A 24256-nucleotide genomic window follows, 5' to 3' on the forward strand; every position below is an offset into this window, starting at 1 on the left:
GATCAGATGAATTGTAATTAATCTTTGCCATGCAAATGATCTGAATCCCCCCCCCCCCAAAAAAAAACTGGAAGCTTCAAAAGGAGGGTGGTGCTTGGAATCATTGTTCTTCCTCTGTCACCCATGGTCACCTGCAAGGAAACACGTGCCGTCATCATTTGCTTTGCACAAAAAAGGCTTCACAGGCAAGGATATTGGTGCCAGTAAGATTGCACCTAAATCAACCCTTTATCGGATCATCAATAACTTCAAGGAGAGCGGTTCAATTGTTGTGAAGAAGGCTTCAGAGCGGTTTAATTGTTGTGAAGAAGGCTTCAGGGCGGTTTAATTGTTGTGAAGAAGGCTTCAGGGCACCCAAGAAAGTCCAGCAAGCGCCAGGACCGTCTCCTAAAGTTGATTCAGTTGCGGGATCGGGGCACCACCAGTACAGAGCTTGCTCAGGAATGGCAGCAGGCAGGTGTGAGTGCATCTGCACACAGACTGATATTCTGCAAAAGGTACAGGGATTGGACTGCTGAGGACTGGGGTAAAGTCATTTTCTCTGATGAATCCCCTTTTTGATTGTCTGGGGCATCTGGAAAAAAGCTTGTCCGGAGAAGACAAGGTGAGCGCTTCCATCAGTCCTGTGTCATGCCAACGGTAAAGCATCCTGAGACCATTCATGTGTGGGGTTGCTTTTCAGCCAAGGGTGTGGGCTCACTCACAATGTTGCCTAAGAACACAGCCATGAATAAGGAATGCTACCAACACATCCTCCGAGATCAACTTCTCCCAACCATCCAGGAACAGTTCGGTGACGAACAATGCCTTTTCCAGCATGACGGAGCACCTTGCCATAAGGCAAACGTGATAAGTGGCTCGGGGAACAAAACATCAATATTTTGGGTCCAGGGCCAGGAATCTCCCCAGACCTTAATCCCATTGAGAACTTGTGGTCAATCCTCAAGAGGCGGGTGGACAAACAAAAACCCACAAATTCTGACAAACTCCAAGCATTGATTATGCAAGAATGGGCTGCCATCACAAGATGTGGCCCAGAAGTTAATTGACACCAGGGTGGATTGCAGAGGTCTTGAAAAATAAGGGTCAACATTGCAAATATTGACTCTTTGCATCAACTTCATGTCATTGCCAATTAAAGCCTTTGACACTTATGAAATGCTTGTAATTATACTTCAGTGTTTCATAGTAACATCTGACAAAAATATCTGAAGACACTGAAGCAGCAAACTTTGTGGAAATTAATATTTGTGTCATTCTCAAAACTTTTGGCCACAACTGTAGCTCGCATTCTGTATCATACAGCTATGAAAGTTATATATTTAGAACCACCTGCTCGATTGGAATTAAGCGACGCCTGTGTCTTGAGTGTCCAAGAACGGTTTAGTTTTTTGTGTTCTGACTTGTAAAACAGGATGAATAAAATAAGTAATGTAAACATTATCAGTAATTACCAGGAAACTCTACAACATTTGTTTGAAAATCACACCAAGATTGTTAAAACTGGCCTTAGGTTATTGAGCGATCTGATTAGGATTTACCCTCGTAGCAAGGCCTATTTATCATGTGGAGGTTTCATTCAGGTCTCTTTTTTTTAAAAGCACACTGTCTTTGGCAGGAGAAAGACCAGACTCAGAGGAACCAGAGCCAGGGACGTCCAAACCAACAAGAAGACACCAGTGTTCCCACTGTGGAAAGTGTTTTAACCAGTTAGGGAACCTGAAAGAACACGAGAGAATACACACAGGTGAGAAGCCTTACCACTGCTCCCAGTGTGGAAAGGGTTTTAACCATTTAGGGAACCTGAAAAACCATGAGAGAATACACACAGGGGAGAGGCCTTACCACTGCTCCCAGTGTGGCAAGTTCTTTAAAAAGTTATGGAACCTGAAAGAACACGAGAGAATACACACAGGTGAGAAGCCTTACCACTGCTCCCATTGTGGAAAGGGTTTCAGCCAGCCGGCGAATCTGAAACGGCATGAGAGAATACACACAGGGGAGAAGCCTTACCACTGCTCCCAGTGTGGAAAGTGTTTCAACTGTTCAGGGGAGCTGAAAAACCATGAGAGAATACACACAGGGGAGAAGCCTTACCATTGCTCCCAGTGCGGAAAGAGTTTTAACGTTTTAGGGAACCTGAAAAACCATGAGAGAATACACACAGGGGAGAGGCCTTACCACTGCTCCCAGTGCGGAAAGAGTTTTAAAAAGTTATGGAACCTGAAAGAACACGAGAGAATACACACAGGTGAGAAGCCTTACCATTGCTCCCAGTGCGGAAAGAGTTTTAACGTTTTAGGGAACCTGAAAAAACATGAGAGAATGCACACAGGGGAGAGGCCTTACCACTGCTCCCAGTGTGGCAAGTGTTTTAAAAAGTTATGGAACCTGAAAGAACACGAGAGAATACACACAGGTGAGAAGCCTTACCACTGCTCCCAGTGTGTAAAGTGTTTCAACCAGCTGGGGGAGCTGAAATGGCATGAGAGAATACACACGGGGGAGAAGCCTTACCACTGCTCCCAGTGTGGAAAGAGTGTTAACAATTTAGGGAACCTGAAAAAACATGAGAAAATACACACAGGGGAGAAGCCTTACCACTGCTCCCAGTGTGGAAAGGGTTTTAACCATTTAGGGAACCTGAAAAAACACGAGAGAATACACACAGGTGAGAAGCCTTACCACTGCTCCCAGTGTGGAAAGGGTTTCAGCCAGCCGGCGAATCTGAAACGGCATGAGAGAATACACACAGGGGAGAAGCCTTACCACTGCTCCCAGTGCGGAAAGAGTTTTAGCGATTTAAGGAACCTGAAAAAACATGAGAGAATACACACGGGGAGAAGCCTTACCACTGCTCCCATTGCGGAAAGAGTTTTAACGATTTAGTGAACCTGAAAAACCATTGCTCTCAATGTGGAAAGTGTTTCAACCAGCTGGGGGAGCTGAAATGGCATGAGAGAATACACACAGGGGACTTGCTGTCTTATATTGTTGACTGACAATGATTACCTGTTTCTACTATATGAACTTGAATTGTACAAAGTATACTAAAACATATATTTGTATGTTTTTATTAGAAAACATGAATTGAATATGGAGTTTGAATATAGAGTAGGTCAGATTCCATCTGTTTTAAATGGTCCTTTTTTAAACTCTGACACTGTGTGTGTGTTTATCTGTGTGTCATTCCTCCTGCACTGCAGATACTCAAGTGATATTTGGATGTGATGCATTTGTTCCGTTGGATACATTTGCAATGTTGGCCCACTGATGATTAAATGAAATGAAAATGTTCACAGACTCTGTAATGCAAAATGTTAATTGTATGTGTCCACATATCTGAGTATGTGACTTGTGGTGGATGAATCAGAATTAGTTGGGTAACATAGATAATTAGGTGTATGGCAGTGTCTGGAACCATTGTATGTCCTCTCTGATGTTGCACTTATCCTGGGATAGTGTATGACCTAGAGGCTCACTCCCCTCAGTGAGCTTGTCCAGGAGTGGGGTCAAGAAGGAGTTTTACTTGAGATGGGGGTATCTAGAGTTGACAATTGAGTTATGCCATTGGATGAGTTGGTGTTTTTGTGCTATGAAGTACCAGGAACGAGATTAGAACCTCGTTTTAGGGACCAAACTGAACGATAATTTATAGCGAATGCTATCTGGCTACGGGATACTCCTTTCTCATTATAAAGTCTCACTTTGTGAACTGTTCCTAATATCTGTGGTTTATGTCGGCTAGGGGGTGGATCTTTGCTATAAAAGATCTCAGTAGCCATTGTGTTGCCACTCTCAACGGTTCATTAGAAATAGTGAATTGTTGAAAGTCATTGCAAAGATCTTATTATTAAAGATGTAGTTTAAGTATAACTCTGATTGGTGTGTGAAGTTTTAAAGTATAACTCTGATTAGTGTGTGAAGTTTGTCTCTCCTCATTTGGTAATACAGAAATTAACCACCACAGACTAACCTTGTGAAACTGACCTATTATAATCTCCAGTTCCTGGGAGTATCATCCTGCGTTGCAAACCAGTTTGCACCTGTGCCCTTTGTATGAATAATATCCCAACTAGGAACAGGAAACTATAAAGATATGTGCTCATCACCCAATGCTTCAGGAATTCAGACTGTCTACACTGCGCTGTGTAACTCTGTTATTCTCTCTGAGCTCAGAAATAAAGAATCTTGGTTTGACTTGGACTCCAGCAGATCCTTATTTTATAATATCCACCACAACTCTCCCACGGATTGCTGTTTATCATTGTCTCAATGAAGAGTTCTGTGTTTTCCTTTCCTGGGTTCATTTACAAGCCTCCCACTGGTTGAATAAACGTTGTTTCCACGTCATTTCAACAAAACAAATCCATGTGATGATGTTTGATTAATGTGGAAAACTGATTGGATTTGTAAAAAGCCATGAACATCAGGTATGTTTTATTTTTCACTGAACTGGCAACCTAAATCCAATGACAGGTGACATTTTGTGTTGATTTCATGTTGAATCCACTTTAGTTGAAGACTCAAAGAAATGTAAAGAGAAACTAGACGTTCAACACGTCTGTGCCCAGTGGGCTGGTTTGAATACGTGGCAGGTGTTGGATCAATATCCACCTTAGTAGCTAAGTTTCATGCAATTTGCGCCAGATTTCCATGTGAATATTCTCAAATCTGCATAAAACAATATACACATTTTCCCATCAGAAATGTTTGCATCAAACAGACTTATTGTGGATAAAAGGCTTTGCGTTATTACGTAGTGCACAAGAAAAATAACGTTTGCTTTTAAATTCCCATGTACCGAATGAAAAATACAAGTTAAATTGGTTTCCATCACATTTTCAACTCCACTGATGGTTTTAAAAACTTGTGTAAAATAGAAAACATGCTCTTGTCCCGTGCACTGTAGCCTGCATCTCACATATATAGTGTTGGTAGGCTACCTACATGATGAGATTATTATGGATGAGAGAGATATTATTTTATTTGTCAAATGGCAGCCAAGCATCAATCATCATGTCACCAGAATAAGACCATCAAAATGTATTGGAAAGGAGCATCAAGCTCATCACATGCAGTTTCACCACCCTGTGAAGTTCATAACTTATTTTGTCTGTAGTCTAATAAACTGCATGGTTTCCCAAGTCGTAGAGGGAGGACCACACAACATATCATCACGTGACTCCAAGTTAACTAAGATGTGATGGTTAGTATATAAATATTTGTGGATAAAGGAGTTTCCATCGCCATTTCTCATTCATACATTTTTACTGACACAAAAAGACCCCACCATGTAAAACGAACTAACAAATTGTCTGTCTGCATTAATAAAAGTGTACAGGCATATCCTGTTTCCGTCAGCCCGGTCATTACTTTTGAAATGGTTGGATCAATGTCCACCTTCATGATATGGATGAAGCCTGATTTGGAATGTCTGAGTAGTTCTATCTGATGTCATAATACACCCCTCTGATAGTCAAGTGATATTTAGAATGTCTGAGTAGTTCTATCTGATGTCATAATACACCCCTCTGATAATCAAGTGATATTTAGAATGTCTGAGTAGTTCTATCTGATGTCATAATACACTCTGCTAGTGATCCATTTGCTCCATTGTTTCCATGTCAGTCTGATGATTTATATCTGAAAGAGGGGCTTTAAAGGAATAGTATGGTCACATTTACAGGTTGTGGCTCAGTATTCTTAGTATGTTGTGGAAAAAGAACAATCAACTATTTATTGATAATGTTTATTCCTATTCAGCTTCTACATCTGCATAGAGGCAAACAGTATCTTAAAGTTGATTAAATATATATATATATATATATATATATATATATATATATATATATATATATATATATTGTACACTTCTATTTTCACAATTTGAATTATTATTCATCAAAAACTATACCAACAATACACTGCAGCTTTGACATCAAGAAGAGAATGGGCTGATGGGTGGTGGTGCTACTATACAGGTAAGGCTGTCCAATATGAATGTTCAATACACACAATAGGTTGATCAGTAGCCAGTTAGCTAGCTGCTACAGTCCAATATGAATATTCAATACACACAATAGGTTGATCGGTAGCCAGATAGCTAGCTGCTTCAGTCCAATATGAATATTCAATACACACAATAGGTTGATCGGTAGCCAGTTAGCTAGCTGCTTCAGTCCAATATGAATATTCAATACACACAATAGGTTGATCGGTAGCCAGTTAGCTAGCTGCTACAGTCCAATATGAATGTTCAATACACACAATAGGTTGACTGTTGACCAATATGAATGTTCATAATGAGGGAAAAATAAAGGTGGGCTCTCCTGTCAACATGGGGCTCCTGCTGCAGGTAGCCTAGCGGTTACTAGTGTTGGGCCAGTAACCGAAAGATCTCTGGTTTGAATCCCAAAGACAAATAGGTGAAAAATCTGTCAATTTGCCCTTGAGGACACCAGCAGCAGGATCCTCATGTTTCTCCCATTCTTCTCTGCAGATCCTCTCAAACTCTGTCAGGTTGGATGGGGAGTGTCACTACAAAGCTATTTTCAGGTCTTTCCAGAGATGTTAAATCAGGTTCAAATCCGGGCTCTGGCTGGTCCCCTCAAGGACATTCAGAGACGTCTTGATTGTTACACGTGGTCTGCCACTGCGAGGACGATAAGCTGTCCGTCCTGTCTCCCTGTAGCGCTGTCTTAGGCGTCTCACAGTACGGACATTGCAATTTATTGCCCTGGCCACATCTGCAGTCCTCATGCCTCCTTGCAGCATGCCTAAGGCACGTTCACGCAGATGAGCAGGGACCCTGGGCATCTTTCTTTTTGTGTTTTTCCAGAGTCAGTAGAAAGGCCTCTTTCGAGTCCTAAGTTTTCATAACTGTGACCTTAATTGCCTACCGTCTGTAAGCTGTTTGTGTCTTAACGACCGTTCCACAGGTGCATGTTCATTAATTGTTCATGGTTCATTGAACAAGCATGGGAAACAGTGTTTCAACCCTTTACAATGAAGATCTGTGACGTTATTTGGATTTTTACGAATATTCTTTGTAAAACAGGGTCCTGAAAAAGACCCGTACATTTTTTTGCTGAGTTTATTTTGTATATGTTTTATGTTGAAAAGTGTTTTTTTCTCAGACATAAATAAACAACTCCAGGTGAAAGACAAAGGCCTTAGCTGTAATAAAATAACAAATTAACTGGCAAAGCAGCAGAGCGAGGCCCGCATCCAGCAACGTCATGAGTCACGTTTTGCAGCTGTTTCAGTACAGCACTACAGGGAGAGGGAAAAAATCCACTGGACTAGTTTCAATGTATGGAATCACTAATGAGTTTCTGGATTTTGGGTAAACTTCTCCTTTAAAGCATCAGACTCCATAGTAATTCATCATTAGAAGCTACAGGCCTCCTTTAAGACTCCATGTTTCATCATTAGATGCTACAGGCCTCCTTTAATGCAGCTGGTGGCCACACCAGATACTGACTTACTTTTTATTTTGACCCCCCCCACTTTGTTCAGGGACACATTATTCAATTTCAGTTAGTCACATGTCTGTGGAACTTGTTCAGTTTATGTCTGTTATTGAATCTTGTTATGTTCTAACAAATATTTACACATGTTAAGTTTGCTGAAAATAAAAGCAGTTGACAGTGAGAGGACGTTTCTTTTTTTTGCTGATTGACGAGGGGGGGAAACAATTGAATCAATTTTAGAATAATGCTGAAATGTAACAAAATTTGGAAAAGGTGATGGGGTCTGAATACTTAAAACCTCTCTGGGATATGTGGGATGCTAGCCTCCCACCTGGCCAAAAGCCAGTAAAAATGCAGTGTGCCAAATTCAACTAAAATACTATAAATATCAAACTTTCATTAAATCACACATGCAATATACCAAATTAAAGCTACACTTGTTGTGAATCCAGCCAACATGTCAGATTTCAAATGGGCTTTTCGGCGAAAGCAAACGATGCTATTATCTGAAGATAGCACCATAGTAAACAAAGAGAGAGAAGCATATTTCAACCCTGCAGGCGCGACACAAAACGCAGAAATAACGAGCTTCTTTTGTTGGCACTCCAATTTGTCCCATAAACATCACAAATGGTCCTTTTGTTCGATTTAATTCCGTCGATATATATCCAAAATGTCCATTTATTTGGCACGTTTGATCCATTAAAAACACCGGTTCCAACTTGCGCAACGTGACTAGAAAGTATCTCAAAAGTTACCTGTAAACTTTGCCAAAACATTTCAAACTACTTTTGTAATACAACTTTTGGTATTTTTTTACGTAAATAATCGATAAAATTGAAGACGGGATGATCTGTGTTCAATACGGGAGGAAAACAAACTGTAGCTAGCTTTCTGGTCACGCGCCTCTATCTAACAGTACACTTCAAGTTACCCTCGTTCTGGATGGCCGTACTTCTTCATTACGCAAAGGAAAAACCTCAACCAATTTCTAAAGACTGTTGACATCCATTGGAAGCGGTAGGAACTGTCCCTTAGAAATCTGGATTCCCAATGAAAAATAATTGAAAAGAGAGTGACCTCAAAAAAAACAAAATCTGAATGGTTTGTCCTCTGGGTTTCGCCTGCTAAATAAGTTCTGTTATACTCACAGACATGATTCAAACAGTTTTAGAAACATCAGAGTGTTTTCCATCCAAATCAACTAATAATATGCACATCTTATCTTCTGGGGATGAGTAGCTGGCAGTTGAATTTGGATATGCTTTTCATCCAAACGTGAAAATGCTGACCCCTATCCTAGAGAAGTTTTTAACGAATGCACTGTGTGTGTGTATACTGAACCAAAATATAAACAAAGATTCACAGTTTATATGAGTCAGTGATTTTAAATAAATAAATGAGGCCCTAATCTATGGACTTTACATAACTGGGCAGGGGCGCAGCCATTGGTGGGCCCTGGAGGGCATACGCCCACCCATTGCGGAGCCAGGCCCAGCCAATCAGAATTAGTTTTTCCCCACAAAAGGGCTTCATTACAAAGAGAAATACAACTCGGGTGGCTGGTCTCAGACGATGTGGAGGTCCTGGGCTGGCGTCGTTATATGTGGTCTGTGGTTGTGAGGCCAGTTGGATGTACTGCCAAATTCTCTAAAATGACGTTGGAGGCGGCTTCTGGTAGAGAATTTAACATTCAATTATCTGGTAACAGCTCCAGTGGATATTCCTGCAGTCAGCATGCCAATTGCACGCTCCCTTAAAACTTGAGACATCTGTGGCATTGTGTTGTGTGACCGAACTGCACATTTTAGAGGCCTTTTATTCTTTTATTTATTTATTTTATTTTACCGTTATTTTACCAGGTAAGTTGACTGAGAACACGTTCTCATTTGCAGCAACGACCTGGGGAATAGTTACAGGGGAGAGGAGGGGGATGAATGAGCCAATTGTAAACTGGGGATTATTAGGTGACCGCCTTTTATTCTCCCCAGCACAAGGTGCACTTGTGTAATGATCATGCTGTTTAATCAGCTTGATATGCCACACCTGTCAGGTGGATGGATTATCTTGGCAAAGAATAAATGTTAACTAACAGGGATGTAAAAAATTCTGCCATCTTTTTTTTCAGCTCATGAAACATCCAACACTTTACATGTTGCGTTAATATTTTTGTTTATTGTAGTTACTCTCAGTTTTAGGAACATCTACCCAAATATTTCACTTTATTTTTTACTTTACCCAAAATATGACATCAGCGATAGTCAAAATGTTGAAAATCTGTGAACGTCTAAATAAGAAATTGGTCCATTTAAACAGCAGGTGTCGAACCCTTTCGACAACGGGGAGATTTTACTGATGTGCTTTGTGTCTTCGACGTAAAAACAAGTTTTGGACTTCCACTTAAAATTACGTATTTACTTATTTTATGTTTAACCTCTAACGCCTCACAAACCCGGATCCGGGAGCACCCCCATCAAAAAAGCTGACTAGCATAGCCTAGCCTAAAGACACAGGGATATCATATAATAAAATGTTCATGAAATCACAAGTCCAAGACACCAAATGAAAGATACACATCTTGTGAATCCAGACATCATTTCTGATTTTTAAAATGTTTTACAGGGAAGACACAATATGTAAATCTATTAGCTAACCACATTAGCAAAAGACACCACTTCTTTACTCCACCATTTTTTTACTCCATCAGTAGCTATCACAAATTCGACCAAATAAAGATATAAATAGCCACTAACCAAGAAACAACTTCCTCAGATGACAGTCTGATAACATATTTATTGTATAGCATATGTTTTGTTAGAAAAATGTGCATATTTCAGGTATAAATCATAGTTTACCATTGCAGCCACTATCACAACTCTCACCAAAGCGACTAGAATAACTACAGAGACCATCGTGTATTAGCTAATTACTCATCATAAAACATTTCTTAAAAATACACAGCGTACAGCAGATGAAAGACACAGATCTTGTGAATCCAGACAATATTTCAGATTTTCTAAGTGTTTTACAGCGAAAACACAATATAGCGTTATATTAGCTTACCACAATAGCAAACATCACAACAGCATTGATTCAAGGCAAAAATAGCGATAACGTATAAACCACCAAAATATATACATTTTTTCACTAACCTTCTCAGAATTCTTCAGATGACAGTCCTATAACATCATATTACACAATGCATATAGAGTTTGTTCGAAAATGTGCATATTTAGCGGCACAAATCGTGCTTATACAATGTGATTAGTGTCCAAAACCTCAAGCAATCTGTCCGGCGCCATCTTGGAGAGGCACCTATACTAATAGAAAACTATTCATAAACTTGACTAAAAAAATACAGGTTGGACAGCAATTGAAAGACAAATTAGTTCTTAATGCAATCGCTGGGTTACATTTTTAAAATTAACGTTGCTTCAAGCATACAGCGTGCGCTAAAGCGAGACGCACCGAAATTCATGGCGGAATTATTATTTGACATTTTTCAACAGAACGAATTATCAGCATAAATAGTTCTTACTTTTCGATGAACTCTCATCAGAATCTTGGGAAAGGTGTCCTTTGTCCAAAAGAATCGTTGCTAGGTTGGAGAACGTCCTCTTCCACGTTGCAATTAGCAGTAAACATTAGCATGAAAGAGAGAGATACCCAACTTCCTACAACGCCACGGAAATAAATACCCGAAAATCGCAGTATACTGACATAAACTGATATAATTCGGTTCAAAATAACAAGATTATGATGTCTTTAAAGCCTATATCGAATAAAAACACAGCCGGAAATGTCTAAGATCTATAACCGATGGTTCTAGTACAATGTGCCAAGGTCCTCAGTGCGTCAGAGCGAAGGGGAAAAGAACGATACACGTCTTTGACAAGGGATTTATAACCTTTGGGAACTACGTAGAGACTCCATTTCAAGTCTCCCTATTCGCTAACAACCAGGGGAAGGCGTATGCAGTGCATCTCAACCAATAGAAGACAGGCAGATTTATACACAGGTCTCAGAGCAGCAAACAGGAAAATTTGGCATTCTCACATACATAGGGAAATTGCTCTAAGTCCAGTTCTGTTTCACTCACAGACATAATTCAAACGGTTTTAGAAACTAGAGAGTGTTTTCTATCCAATAGTAATAATAATATGCATATTGTACGAGCAAGAATTGAGTACGAGGCAGTTTAATTTGGGCACTATTTTTTCCAATGGTGAAACAGCGCCCCCATATTGACAAGAAGTTAAGGAAGTGTGTACAGTTGTGGCCAAAAGTTTTGAGAATGACACAAATATGAATTTTCAGTCTGCTGCCTCAGTTTGTATGATGGCAATTTGCATATACTCCAGAATGTTATGAAGAGTGATCAGATGAATTGTAATTAATTGCAAAGTCCCTCTTTGCCATGCAAATGAACAGAATCCCCCCCCAAAACTGGAAGCTTCAAAAGGAGGGTGGTGCTTGGAATCATTGTTCTTCCTCTGTCACCCATGGTTACCTGCAAGGAAACACGTGCCGTCATCATTGCTTTGCACAAAAAAGGCTTCACAGGCAAGGATATTGCTGCCAGTAAGATTGCACCTAAATCAACCCTTTATCGGATCATCGATAACTTCAAGGAGAGCGGTTCAATTGTTGTGAAGAAGGCTTCAGAGCGGTTTAATTGTTGTGAAGAAGGCTTCAGGGCACCCAAGAAAGTCCAGCAAGCGCCAGGACCGTCTCCTAAAGTTGATTCAGCTGCGGGATCGGGGCACCACCAGTACAGAGCTTGCTCAGGAATAGCAGCAGGCAGGTGTGAGTGCATCTGCACACAGACTGATATTCTGCAAAAGGTACAGGGATTAGACTGCTGAGGACTGGGGTAAAGTCATTTTCTCTGATAAATCCCCTTTTCGATTGTTTGGGGCATCTGGAAAAAAGCTTGTCCGGAGAAGACAAGGTGAGCGCTTCCATCAGTCCTGTGTCATTGCCAATGGTAAAGCATCCTGAGACCATTCATGTGTGGGGTTGCTTTTCAGCCAAGGGTGTGGGCTCACTCACAATGTTGCCTAAGAACACAGCCATGAATAAGGAATGCTACCAACACATCCTCCGAGAGCAACTTCTCCCAACCATCCAGGAACAGTTCGGTGACGAACAATTCCTTTTCCAGCATGAAGGAGCACCTTGCCGTAAGGCAAACGTGATAAGTGGCTCGGGGAAGAAAACATCAATATTTTGGGTCCATGGCCAGGAATCTCCCCAGACCTTAATCCCATTGAGAACTTGTGGTCAATCCTCAAGAGGCGGGTGGACAAACAAAAACCCTCAAATTCTGACAAACTCCAAGCATTGATTATGCAAGAATGGGCTGTCATCTAGGGTTGTGGCCCAGAAGTTAATTGACACCAGGGTGGATTGCAGAGGTCTTGCAAAAGAAGGGTCAACACTGCAAATATTGACTCTTTGCATCAACTTCATGTCATTGCCAATAAAAGCCGTTGACACTTATGAAATGCTTGTAATTATACTTCAGTATTTCATAGTAACATCTGACAAAAATATCTGAAGACACTGAAGCAGCAAACTTTGTGGAAATTAATATTTGTGTCATTCTCAAAACCTTTGGCCACAACTGTAGCTCGCATTCTGTATCATACAGCTATGAAAGTTATATATTTAGAACCACCTGCTCGATTGGAATTAAGCGACGTCTGTGTCTTGAGTGTCCAAGAACGGTTTAGTTTTTTGTGTTCTGACTTGTAAAGCAGAATGAATAAAAAAGTAATGTTAACATTATCAGTAATTATCAGGAAACTCTACATTTGTTTTAAAATCACACCAAGATTGTTAAAACTGGCCTTAGGTTATTGAGCGATCTGATTAGGATTTACCCTCGTAGCAAGGCCTATTTATCATGTGGAGGTTTCATTCAGGTCTCTTTTTTTAAAAACACACTGTCTTTGGCAGGAGAAAGACCAGACTCAGAGGAACCAGAGCCAGGGACGTCCAAACCAACAAGAAGACACCAGTGTTCCCACTGTGGAAAGTGTTTTAACCAGTTAAGGGACCTGAAACAACATGAGAGAATACACACAGGTGAGAAGCCTTACCACTGCTCCCAGTGTGGAAAGAGTTTTAACCATTTAAGTAACCTGAAAGTTCATGAGATAATACACACAGGGGAGAAGCCTTATCACTGCTCCCAGTGTGGCAAGTGTTTTAACCAGTTAGGGAACCTGAAACAACATGAGAGAATACATACAGTTGAAAAGCCTTACCAGTGTTCCCACTGTGGAAAGTGTTTTAACCAGTTATGGGACCTGAAACAACATGAGAGAATACACACAGGGGAGAAGTCTTACCACTGCTCTCAGTGTGGAAAGAGTTTTAACCGGTCAGGGTATCTGAAAAAGCATGAGAGAATACACACAGGGGAGAAGCCTTACCACTGCCCCCAGTGTGGAAAGTGTTTCAACCAGCTGGGGGAGCTGAAATGTCATGAGAGAATACACACAGCGGAGAAGCCTTACCACTGCTCCCAGTGTGGAAAGTGTTTTAACAAGTTAGGGAACCTGAAACAACATGAGAGAATACACACAGGTGAGAAGCCTTACCACTGCTCCCAGTGTGGAAAGTTTTTCAGCCAGTCAGGGGAGCTGAAATGTCATGAGAGAATACACACAGGGGAGAAGCCTTACCACTGCTCCCAGTGTGGAAAGTGTTTCAACCTGCCGGGGGTTCTGAAACGGCATGAGCGAATACACACAGGGGAGAAGCCTTACCACTGCTCCCAGTGTGGAAAGAGTTTTAACGATTTAGGGAACCTGAAAAAACATGAGAATACACACAGGGGAAAAGCCTTACCACTGCTCCCAGTGCAGAAAGAGTTTTAAAGATTTAGGGAACCTGAAAAACATGAGAGAATACACACAGGGAAGAAGCCTTACCGCTGCTCCCAATGTGGAAGGAGTTTCAACCATCCGGGGGAGCTGAAATAGCATGAGAGAATACACACAGGGGACTTGCTGTCTTATATTGTTGACTGATAATGATTACCTGTTTTTACCATATGAACTTGAATTGTACAAAGTATACTAAAACATATATTTGTATGTTTTTATTAGAAAACATGAATTGAATATGGAGTTTGAATATAGAGTAGGTCAGATTCCTTCTGTTTTAAATGGTCCTTTTTTAAACTCTGACACTGTGTGTGTGTCAATCTGTGTGTCATTCCTCCAGCACTGCAGATAATCAAGTGATATTTGGATGTGATGCATTTGTTCCGTTGTTTACATTTGCAATGTTGGCCCACTGATGATTTAATGAAATGAAAATGTTCACAGACTCTGTAATGCAAAATGTTAATTGTATGTGTCCACATATCTGAGTATGTGACTTGTGGTGGATGAATCAGAATTAGTTGGGTAACATAGATAATTAAGATGTCTTATCTGCATAATATGCTGATGTGATATACTTGTTATTAGAATGTATCCCTTCGGACTCTGGTGATGGCAGTTGCACTTCTTCCCTCAGCTGGGGCTCAGTCACCTGGGGCCCAGAGAGGGGAGAGGTCAGGCTTGTCTTTCACATGTCCCTGGTGCTACGCAGAATATCAGGAAGGGAAGAGGACAGGAGGGAACATTGTCTTCATATGTGAATGTATCTGTTAAACTATGTGAAGGGATGGTGTGAGTAATGGGGAACCAATTACTGGTTTCCACAATGTCTGTGCGCAAGTCACTCCCTCCTTTGGCATTGGGGGGAGGTGTATGGCAGTGTCTGGAACCATAGTATGTCCTCTCTGATGTTGCACTTATCCTGGGATAGTGTATGACCTAGCGGCTCACTCCCCTCAGTGAGCTTGTCCAGGAGTGGGGTCAAGAAGGGGTTTTACTTGAGATGGGAGTATCTAGAGTTGACAATTGATAGAGTTGACAATTGAGTTATGCCATTGGATGAGTTGGTGTTTTTGTGCTATGAAGTACCAGGAAAGAGATTAGAACCTTGTCTTAGGGACCAAACTGAATGATAAATTATAGCGAATGCTATCTGGCTACGGGATACTCCTTTCTCATTATAAAGTCTCACTTTGTAAACTGTTCCTAATATCTGTGGTTTATGTCGGCTAGGGGGTGGATCTTTGCTATAAAAGATCTCAGTAGCCATTGTGTTGCCACTCTCAACGGTTCATTAGAAATAGTGAATTGTTGAAAGTCATTGCAAAGATCTTATTATTAAAGATGTAGTTTAAGTATAACTGATTGGTGTGTGAAGTTTGTCTCTCCTCATTTGGTAATACAGAAATTAACCACCACAGACGAACTTTGTGAAACTGACCTATTATAATCTCCTGTTCCTGGGAGTATCATCCTGCGTTGCAAACCAGCTGCCCCTGCGTCTTTGTATGAATAAAGTCCCTCCCAGGAACAGGAAACTATAAAGATATGTGCTCATCACCTAATGCTTCAGGAATTCAGACTGTCTACACTGCGCTGTGTAACTGTTATTCTCTCTGAGCTCAGAAATAAAGAATCTTGGTTTGACTTGGACTCCAGCAGATCCTTATTTTATAATATCCACCACAACTCTCCCACGGATTGCTGTTTCATCATTGTCTCAAAGAAGAGTTCCTCGTTCCACTTTCCTGGGTGCAAGCTTCCACTGGTTGAATAAACGTTTCCACGTCATTTCAACAAAACACCTTTTGTTTCATGGACTTGCAACCTAAATCCAATGACAGGTGACATTTTATGTGGATTTGACTTTAGTTGACGACTCAAAGAAATGTAAATAGAAACTTGATGTTGAACTGACGTTTGTGCCTAGTGGGCTGGTTTGAATAAGCGGCAGGTGTTGGATCAATATCCACCTTAGTAGCTAAGTTTCCATGTAATTTGCAACAGATGTTCATGTGAATATTCTAAAATCTGCATTACACAATATATGCATTTTTCCACAAGAAATGTTTTTATCAGACAGACTTATTGCTGATCAAAGGCTTTACGAGACCAAAAAATACTTTTGCTGTTGAATTCCCATGTGCCGAATGGAAAAATACAAGTTAAAACCTGTTTGGGATATGGGGCGCTGTTTTCACTTTGTAACAAATCGTTCCCAAATTAAACTGCCTCGTACTCAATTCTTGCTCGTACAATATGCATATTATTATTACTATTGGATAGAAAACACTCTCAGGTTTCTAAAACCGTTTGAATTATATCTGTGAGTAAAACAGAACTAATTTTGCAGCAAACTTCCTGTCAGAAAGTGAAAAATCTGAAATCGAGGCTGTGTTCCAGGGCCTCCCTATTCATTTGCTTGAAATCTATGGATAAACATGCACTTCATACGCCTTCCACTAGATGTCAATAGGCAGTGAGAGGTGAAATGGAGTGTATAGCTTGATCTGAGGTCAAAAGAGAGCTCTTGGAATGACATGACCCCAATTTCCTTTGTTCAGGAAGGCGCGGGAAGGAACTCTGGATTACCTTCTGAAAAGCTTTCGTTATAGACGGCTATTATCTCCGGCTTTGATTTTATTTGATAAATGTGATAATATCATCGTAAAGTATGTTTTTTCAATATAGTTTTATCAGATTATTGAAAGTTTATCGGGAGTTTTGGCGTGTTCCGTTCTCTGCGTTTGGTGACGATGGACAGCTTCGCGCCACTTGGCTAGCTTTGGTTGCTAATTCGACAGACGAAGAGGACATTCTAAATCCAAACAACGATTATTCTGGACAAAGGACCCCTTGTACAAGATTCTGATGGAAGCTCAGCAAAAGTAGGACCCATTTATGATGTTATTTCGTATTTCTGTCAAATGTTTAGTATTATTTTCCGCCCTGATTTTGGGCGCTGTCTCGCTATAACGTAAGCTGTATGTCGTGCTAAAGTTATTTTTAGAATTCTAACACGGCGATTGCATTAAGAACTAGTGTATCTATCATTTGCTGTACAACATGTATTTTTTAGTAAAGTTTATGATGAGTTATTTGGTCAGAATAGGTGAGTGTCAGAAATATATCCGGAGATTCTGGAAAAAAGTTGCTACGTTTTCACAATGTATAACCACGGATTTCAGCTCTAAATATGCACATTTTCGAACAAAACATAAGTGTATTGTATAACCTGATGTTATAGGACTGTCATCTGATGAAGCTTGTCAAGGTTAGTGAAAAATTATATATCTTTTGCTGTTTTTTTGCGATCGCTAACTTTTGCTGCTGATAAATGGGTTGTGTTTTTGGCTATTGTGGTAAGCTAATATAATGCTATATTGTGTTTTCGCTGTAAAACACTTAAAAAATCTGAAATATTGGCTGGATTCACAAGATGTTTGTCTTTCATTTGCTGTACACCATGTATTTTTCATAAATGTTTTATGATGAGTATTTAGGTATTTCATGTTGGTCTCTGTAATTGTTCTAGCTGCTTCGGTGCTATTTGTGATTGTAGCTGCAATGTAAAACTATGATTTATACCTGAAATATGCACATTTTTCGAACAAAACATAGATTTATTGTATAACATGTTATAAGACTGTCATCTGATGAAGTTGTTTCTTGGTTAGTTTGGTTGGTTCTTGGTTAGTTTGGTTGGTTTTGTGGAAGCTACCTGTGCTGTGAAAGAAATGTCTGTGCTTTTTTGTATTTGGTGGTGAGCTAACATAAATATACGTGGTGTTTTCGCTGTAAAACATTTAAAAAATCGGACATGTTGGCTGGATTCACAAGATGTTTATCTTTCATTTGCTGTATTGGACTTGTTAATGTGTGAAAGCAAAATATTTCGTTTTTTTTTTTTTGAATTTCGCGCGCTGCCTTTTCAGTGGAATGTGGGCGGGGTTCTATCTGATGTCATAATACACCCCTCTGATAATCAAGTGATATTTGGAATGTCTGAGTAGTTCTATCTGATGTCATAATACACCCCTCTGATAGTGATACATTTGCTCCATTGTTTCCATGTCAGTTGGTTTCCCACTCTGATGATTTATATCTGACAGAGGGGCTTTAAAGGAATAGTATGGTGACATCTTAGCGGGGCTTTAAATAAATAGGATTATTCATTAATTTAATACTCCTATAGCAACAATACACTGCAGCTTTGACATCAAGAAGAGATTGGGCTGATGGGTGTTGGTGCTACTATACAGGTAAGGCTGTCCAATATGAATGTGAATGTTCAATACACACAATAGGTTGATCAGTAGCCAGTTAGTTAGCTGCTACAGTCCAGCTGCTACGTTTTTAGCAACACAACTCGCTATCAACAAAGTCAGAATGCCCTCCAGGCCTGGTGGTGGCAGCAGTGTACTACATCAACTGTTTACCAGAGCTTCCTGAGGGGAAACAATTAGGCTGTATATAGCTTGATTTTGGAGCCAGCAGCATACCACCCTACTTCCCACAGCTGGCTTGCTTCTGAAGCTAAACAGGGTTGGTCCTGGTTGGTTATGCAAACATTTGTTTATTAGATTATGTTTATCATTAAGAATATTGTTTTATTTCTAAATGGTCACGCCTTGCTTTGGTCATGTGTTCTCTTATGGGTCAATCATTTTAATTAGAATATAGCAATTACGGTGTCTCCTCAATCACTTCCAGTGCCTTTGGAAAGTATTCAGATTGGGGACATTGCCTTGTGTAGGGTGCCATCTTTCAGATGGGACGTTAAACGGGTGTCTTGGCTCTCTGTGGTCACTAAAGATCCCATTGCACTTATCATAAGAGTAGGGGTGTTAACTCTGGTGTCCTGGATTAATTCCCCATCTGGCCCTCATACCATCATGGTCACCTAATCATCCCCAGTTTACAATTTGGCTCATGCATTCTCCCTCCTCTCCCCTGTAACTATTCCCCAGGTTGTTGCTGTAAATGAGAATGTGTTCTCAGTTGACTTACCTTGTTAAATAAATAATAACCATGTTTCCAGACAAAGTTTATTCATTAGGATATATACAAATATGATGATGTCATAGTGAATTCATGACATGTGAATGAACAAGCCTTTTCATACTTTATAACATGGCTATATACAATGCCTTCAGAAAGTATTCAGACCCCTTGCCTTTTTCCACATTTTGTTACATTACAGCCTTATTCTATTGTGTATTAAATCATTTTCCCCCTCATCAATCTACACACAATATCCCATAATGACAAAACAAAAACAGGTCTTTAGAAATTGTTGCTAATTTATTAAAGAATAAAAAACTGAAAAATAACATTTACATAAGTATTCAGACCCTTTACTCAGTACTTTGTCGAAGCACCTTTGGCAGCGATTACAGCATTGAGTCTTCTTGGGTATGATGCTACAAGCTTGGCACACCTGTATTTGGGGAGTTTCTCCCATTCTTTTCTGCAGATTCTCTCAAGCTTTGTCAGGTTTCAGGTTGGATGGGGAGTGTTGTTGCACACACATACTGCTCGAACCCTTTTTTACAAAAATATAATTGTGCTTTAGGTCATTAAGCCACATTAAATCAAACTGTATAAAGCTGTATGTTTTCTATTTCAACACCTGCCTCTACACTGTGCCTCAGTACATTGACTCGATACATGGACCCCCTGTATATTAGCTCTGTATTGTTTTCAACACCTGCCTCTACACTGTGCCTCAGTACATTGACTCGATACATGGACCCCCTGTATATTAACTCTGTATTGTTTTCAACACCTGCCTCTACACTGTGCCTCAGTACATTGACTCGATACATGGACCCCCTGTATATTAACTCTGTATTGTTTTCAACACCTGCCTCTACACTGTGCCTCAGTACATTGACTCGATACATGGACCCCCTGTATATTAACTCTGTATTGTTTTCAAACAAACAGCCATCATGCTAGAGCTGTGCACAACAGAGTTCATTCTCTGGTGAAAGGAAACAGGACGCACTGTAGTTTACGTTTCACAGCAGTTCGTTCTCTTCTACAAACTTCTCAAATCTGAAAAAGTTAAACATGGCTACTAAGAGTGGAAAAGCTAAATCTCAGTCCAAGTATAAACATTTTGATGATATTATTGCAGACATTGACCAGGAGAGTGACACAGAAGGAATGGATGAGGACTCTGTGAGTGACCACAGTTATGATTCCAGCGCGGAAGAAATGTTTTTGGAAGGAAAAGATCCACTTTTAGACCAGTAAGTAAAATAGGTTTTTGCGTCTCATGCTAATGCAGTTGTTTAAATGGTCGCATATTCATTTGATTTTTTGTTTCGTTATTTATATATATTTATACACACAGCCGAAGTTTACATAAACTTAGGTTGGAGTCAGTATAACTCGTTTTTCAACCACTCCACAAATTTCTTGTTAACCTCACTAGGGTATGTGGGACGGTAGCGTCCCACCTCGTCAACAGCCCGTGAAACTGCCGGGTGCCAAATTCAAAACAGAAATCCCATAATTTAAATTCCTCAAACATACAAGTATTTCACACCATTTTAAAGATACACCTGTTGTAAATCCAGCCAAAGTGTCAGATTTCAAAAAGGTTTTACGACGAAAGCACACCAAACGATTATGTTAGGTTAGAGCCAAGTCACAGAAAAATACAGCCATTTTTCCAGCCAAAGAGAGGAGTAACAAAAAGCAGAAATAGAGGTAAAATGAATCACTAACCTTTGATGATCTTCATCAGATGACACTCCTAGGACTTCATGTTACACAATACATGTATGTTTTGTTCGGTAAAGTTCATATTTATATCCAAAAATCTGAGTTTAGGCGGGACGCTACTGTCTGACTTGGCCAAAAGCCAGAGAAAATGCAGAGCGCCAAATTCAAATGATTTACTATAAAAATCTAACTTTCATTAAATCACACATGAAAGATACCAAATTAAAGCTACACTGGTTGTGAATCCAGCCAACATGTCAGAATTCAAATAGGCTTTTCGGTGAAAGCAAACAATGCTATTATCTGAGGATAGCACCATTGTAAACAAAGAGAGAGAAGCATATTTCAACCCTGCAGGCGCGACACAAGACACAGAAATAGAAATATAATTCATGCCTTACCTTTGACGAGCTTCTGTTGTTGGCACTCCAATATGTCCCATAAACATCACAAATAGTCATTTTTTCCGATTAATTCCGTCGATGTATATCCAAAATGTCCATTTATTTGGCGCGTTTGATCCAGTAAAACACCGGTTCCAATTTGTGAAACGTGACTACAAAATATCTCAAAGGTTACCTGTAAACTTTGGCAAAAAATGTCAAACTACTTTTGTAATACATCTTTTGGTATTTTTTAACGGAAATAATAATGTAGCAAGCTTTCTGGTCACGCGCTTCTAACAAACAGGACACTTCGAGTGACCCTCCTTCAAGATGGCCGTACTTCTTAATTACACAAAGGAATAACCTCAACCAATTTCTAAAGACTGTTGACATCCAGTGGAAGCGGTAGGACCTGCAAGAAGGTCCCTTAAAAATCTGGTTTCCCAATGAAAACTCATTGAAAAGAGAGTGACCTCAAAAAAAAAATCTGAATGGTTTGTCCTCAGGGTTTCGCCTGCTAAATAAGTTCTGTTATACTCACAGACATGATTCAAACAGTTTTAGAAACTTCAGAGTGTTTTATATCCAAATATATCATAATATATCTTATCTTCTGGGGATGAGTAGCATGCAGTTTAATTTGGGCATGCTTTTCATCCAAAATTCCGAATGCTTCCCCCTACCCAAGAGAAGTTAACTGCCTTGTTCAGGGGCAGAATGACATATTTTTACCTTGTCAGCTCTGGGACTCGATCCACCAACCTTTGGGTTAGTGGCCCAACGCTCTAACCACTAGGTTACCTTATCGCCCCAAGGTTCCACATCATCAAGCAACATGGTCTGTTTGGTCCTGTTCCATTCACTCCATTCCATTGTTATATAAATAGCCATTGGAGGCTGTTGAGGGGAGGGCGGCCCACAACAATGGCCGGAATGGAGTAGAATGGAACAGCACCAAACAGACCATGTTGCTTGATACCATTCCACTCACCCCACCCCGGCCACCACTATGAGCCGTTCTCCCCTGACCAGCCTTATTCACCATTGATAAACACACACTTCACCGTCGTGATTATGTTCCCTCTACTCTATATAATAGACATCTGTTTATTTTACGTGTCGATACAGGGCTCATCTGTAGAAGTATTCTTACTGATTGTTTTTTCTTACACAGTGCCAGGGACTCGGATGAACAATGGGAACCCACAATGTCAAGGTGTCCATCCCCCACTAATTCAGACGCTGAAGCTGGTTCATCCAGCCGGACCCCTGCTGTCTCCTGCTCCACACCTTCCCCCGCCCGGCCATCTAGAGGTGTGAAGAGGCCAGCCCAGAAGCGGAGGAGGGCCAGTGAACCAGCGGCAACTACCACCGAGGCAGAGGACCGTTGGCACACTGTGCTAGAAGATGATGTGGAGCCACTTCCACCAACATTTAGACCGAAAAGGCAGCCAGGACCTCAGCTGGACAAGACTGTAAAGTACAGCCCCCTTCATCTTTTCCAGATGTTTTTCTCCTTGTCAGTTCTTGATTCGCTGGTTTCTAACACCAACAAGTATGGGGCTAAGACACAAGCAGGCAAGAAAGAGGCATGGAACCCCATTTCCGTCCAAGACCTGTACTGTTACATCTCACTGGTTATTTACATGGGGTTTGTGAAGTGTAAAAACCTCAAGGACTACTGGAGAACGTCAACACTCTACCAACTGCCTTTCCCCTCCACTGTCATGTCTTCTAAAAGGTTTCTGACTATCTCGCAGGCGCTTCATATCAGTGACCCACAAGTTGACGACGACAATGACAAGAAGAGAGGCACAGCAAGCTTTGATAGGCTCTGCAAAATCAAACCTCTCTACCCCAGCATGGTTGAGGCCTGCAAGACCCATTTTCAACCCAACCAGAACCTGTCCATAGATGAGAGGATGGTAGCCTCAAAGGCTGGAATTGGCCTCAAACAATATATGAGTAACAAGCCAACAAAAGGGGGGTACAAACTGTTTGTTTTGGACGATTCTGTGTGTGCCTACACCTGGAATTTTTTTGTTTACGAGGGGAAATCCATCTCAGCCACCGGTAAGGGACTTTGTTATGATTCCGTTATGGAATTATTAGATTTTCAACTGCTGGGGACGGGCTACAAACTGTTTGTGGACAACTTCTACACAAGCCCTACCCTGTTCACAGACCTGAGGAAGCTGAATGTGTGGGCTTGTGGCACCATTCGTCCCAACAGAGTGGGTTTTCCCAAAACAAAAGTAAACGACATGCCTAAGCGGGCTGATAGGGGTACCATGCGATGGATTCGTAAAGATGACCTGCTCTTTGTAAAGTGGATGGATACCAGAGAGGTGGTCATGTGCTCCAGTATCCACAAATCGTACAGTGGCGATCACGTCGTCAGGCGTGTGAAGGACGCTAATGGGGAACAGACCACTAAAAATGTTCCCATTCCTGCTGCTGTGAAGGATTACAACAAGAGCATGGGAGGTGTGGACCTGTCAGATGCTCTGATAGGCTACTACAATGTTCTCCACAAGACAACGAAATGGTACAGAACATTGTTTTATCATTTCATCGACATTGCTGTGGTGAATGCATTCGTCCTCCAGAAGGAAATGGCTAAGAGCTGTGGACAGACCTCCATGACACAGCTAGCCTTCAGAAAGCTGCTCATCCAGGAGCTTGCTGGCTACGGCACAAAGTCCACTGCAGCACCTTCTGCCCCCTCTACCTCTGTCCCTTCTGCTCCTGCCACCAGTGGTGT

At 40.8% G+C, this 24256-nt stretch overlaps 3 protein-coding genes across 3 annotated transcripts in view; 2 read left to right on the plus strand and 1 right to left on the minus strand.

Moving 5' to 3' along the window:
- Positions 1-24256, plus strand: part of LOC139546449 (piggyBac transposable element-derived protein 4-like) — a 252812-nt gene that overhangs the window by 195146 nt on the left and 33410 nt on the right. The window lies entirely within an intron of this gene.
- Positions 1-24256, minus strand: part of LOC139552019 (zinc finger protein 721-like) — a 106506-nt gene that overhangs the window by 65164 nt on the left and 17086 nt on the right.
- Positions 1416-16018, plus strand: LOC139552026 (zinc finger protein 850-like). The gene is made up of 3 exons (XM_071363367.1): positions 1416-1428; positions 1535-2821; positions 13548-16018. The coding sequence occupies exons 1-3, from the start codon at positions 1416-1418 to the stop codon at positions 14360-14362; spliced, it is 2115 nt and encodes a 704-aa protein (XP_071219468.1). The 3' UTR covers positions 14363-16018.

The sequence above is a fragment of the Salvelinus alpinus genome, chromosome 2 (genome assembly GCF_045679555.1).
Source record: "Salvelinus alpinus chromosome 2, SLU_Salpinus.1, whole genome shotgun sequence".
Lineage (NCBI taxonomy): Eukaryota > Metazoa > Chordata > Actinopteri > Salmoniformes > Salmonidae > Salvelinus > Salvelinus alpinus.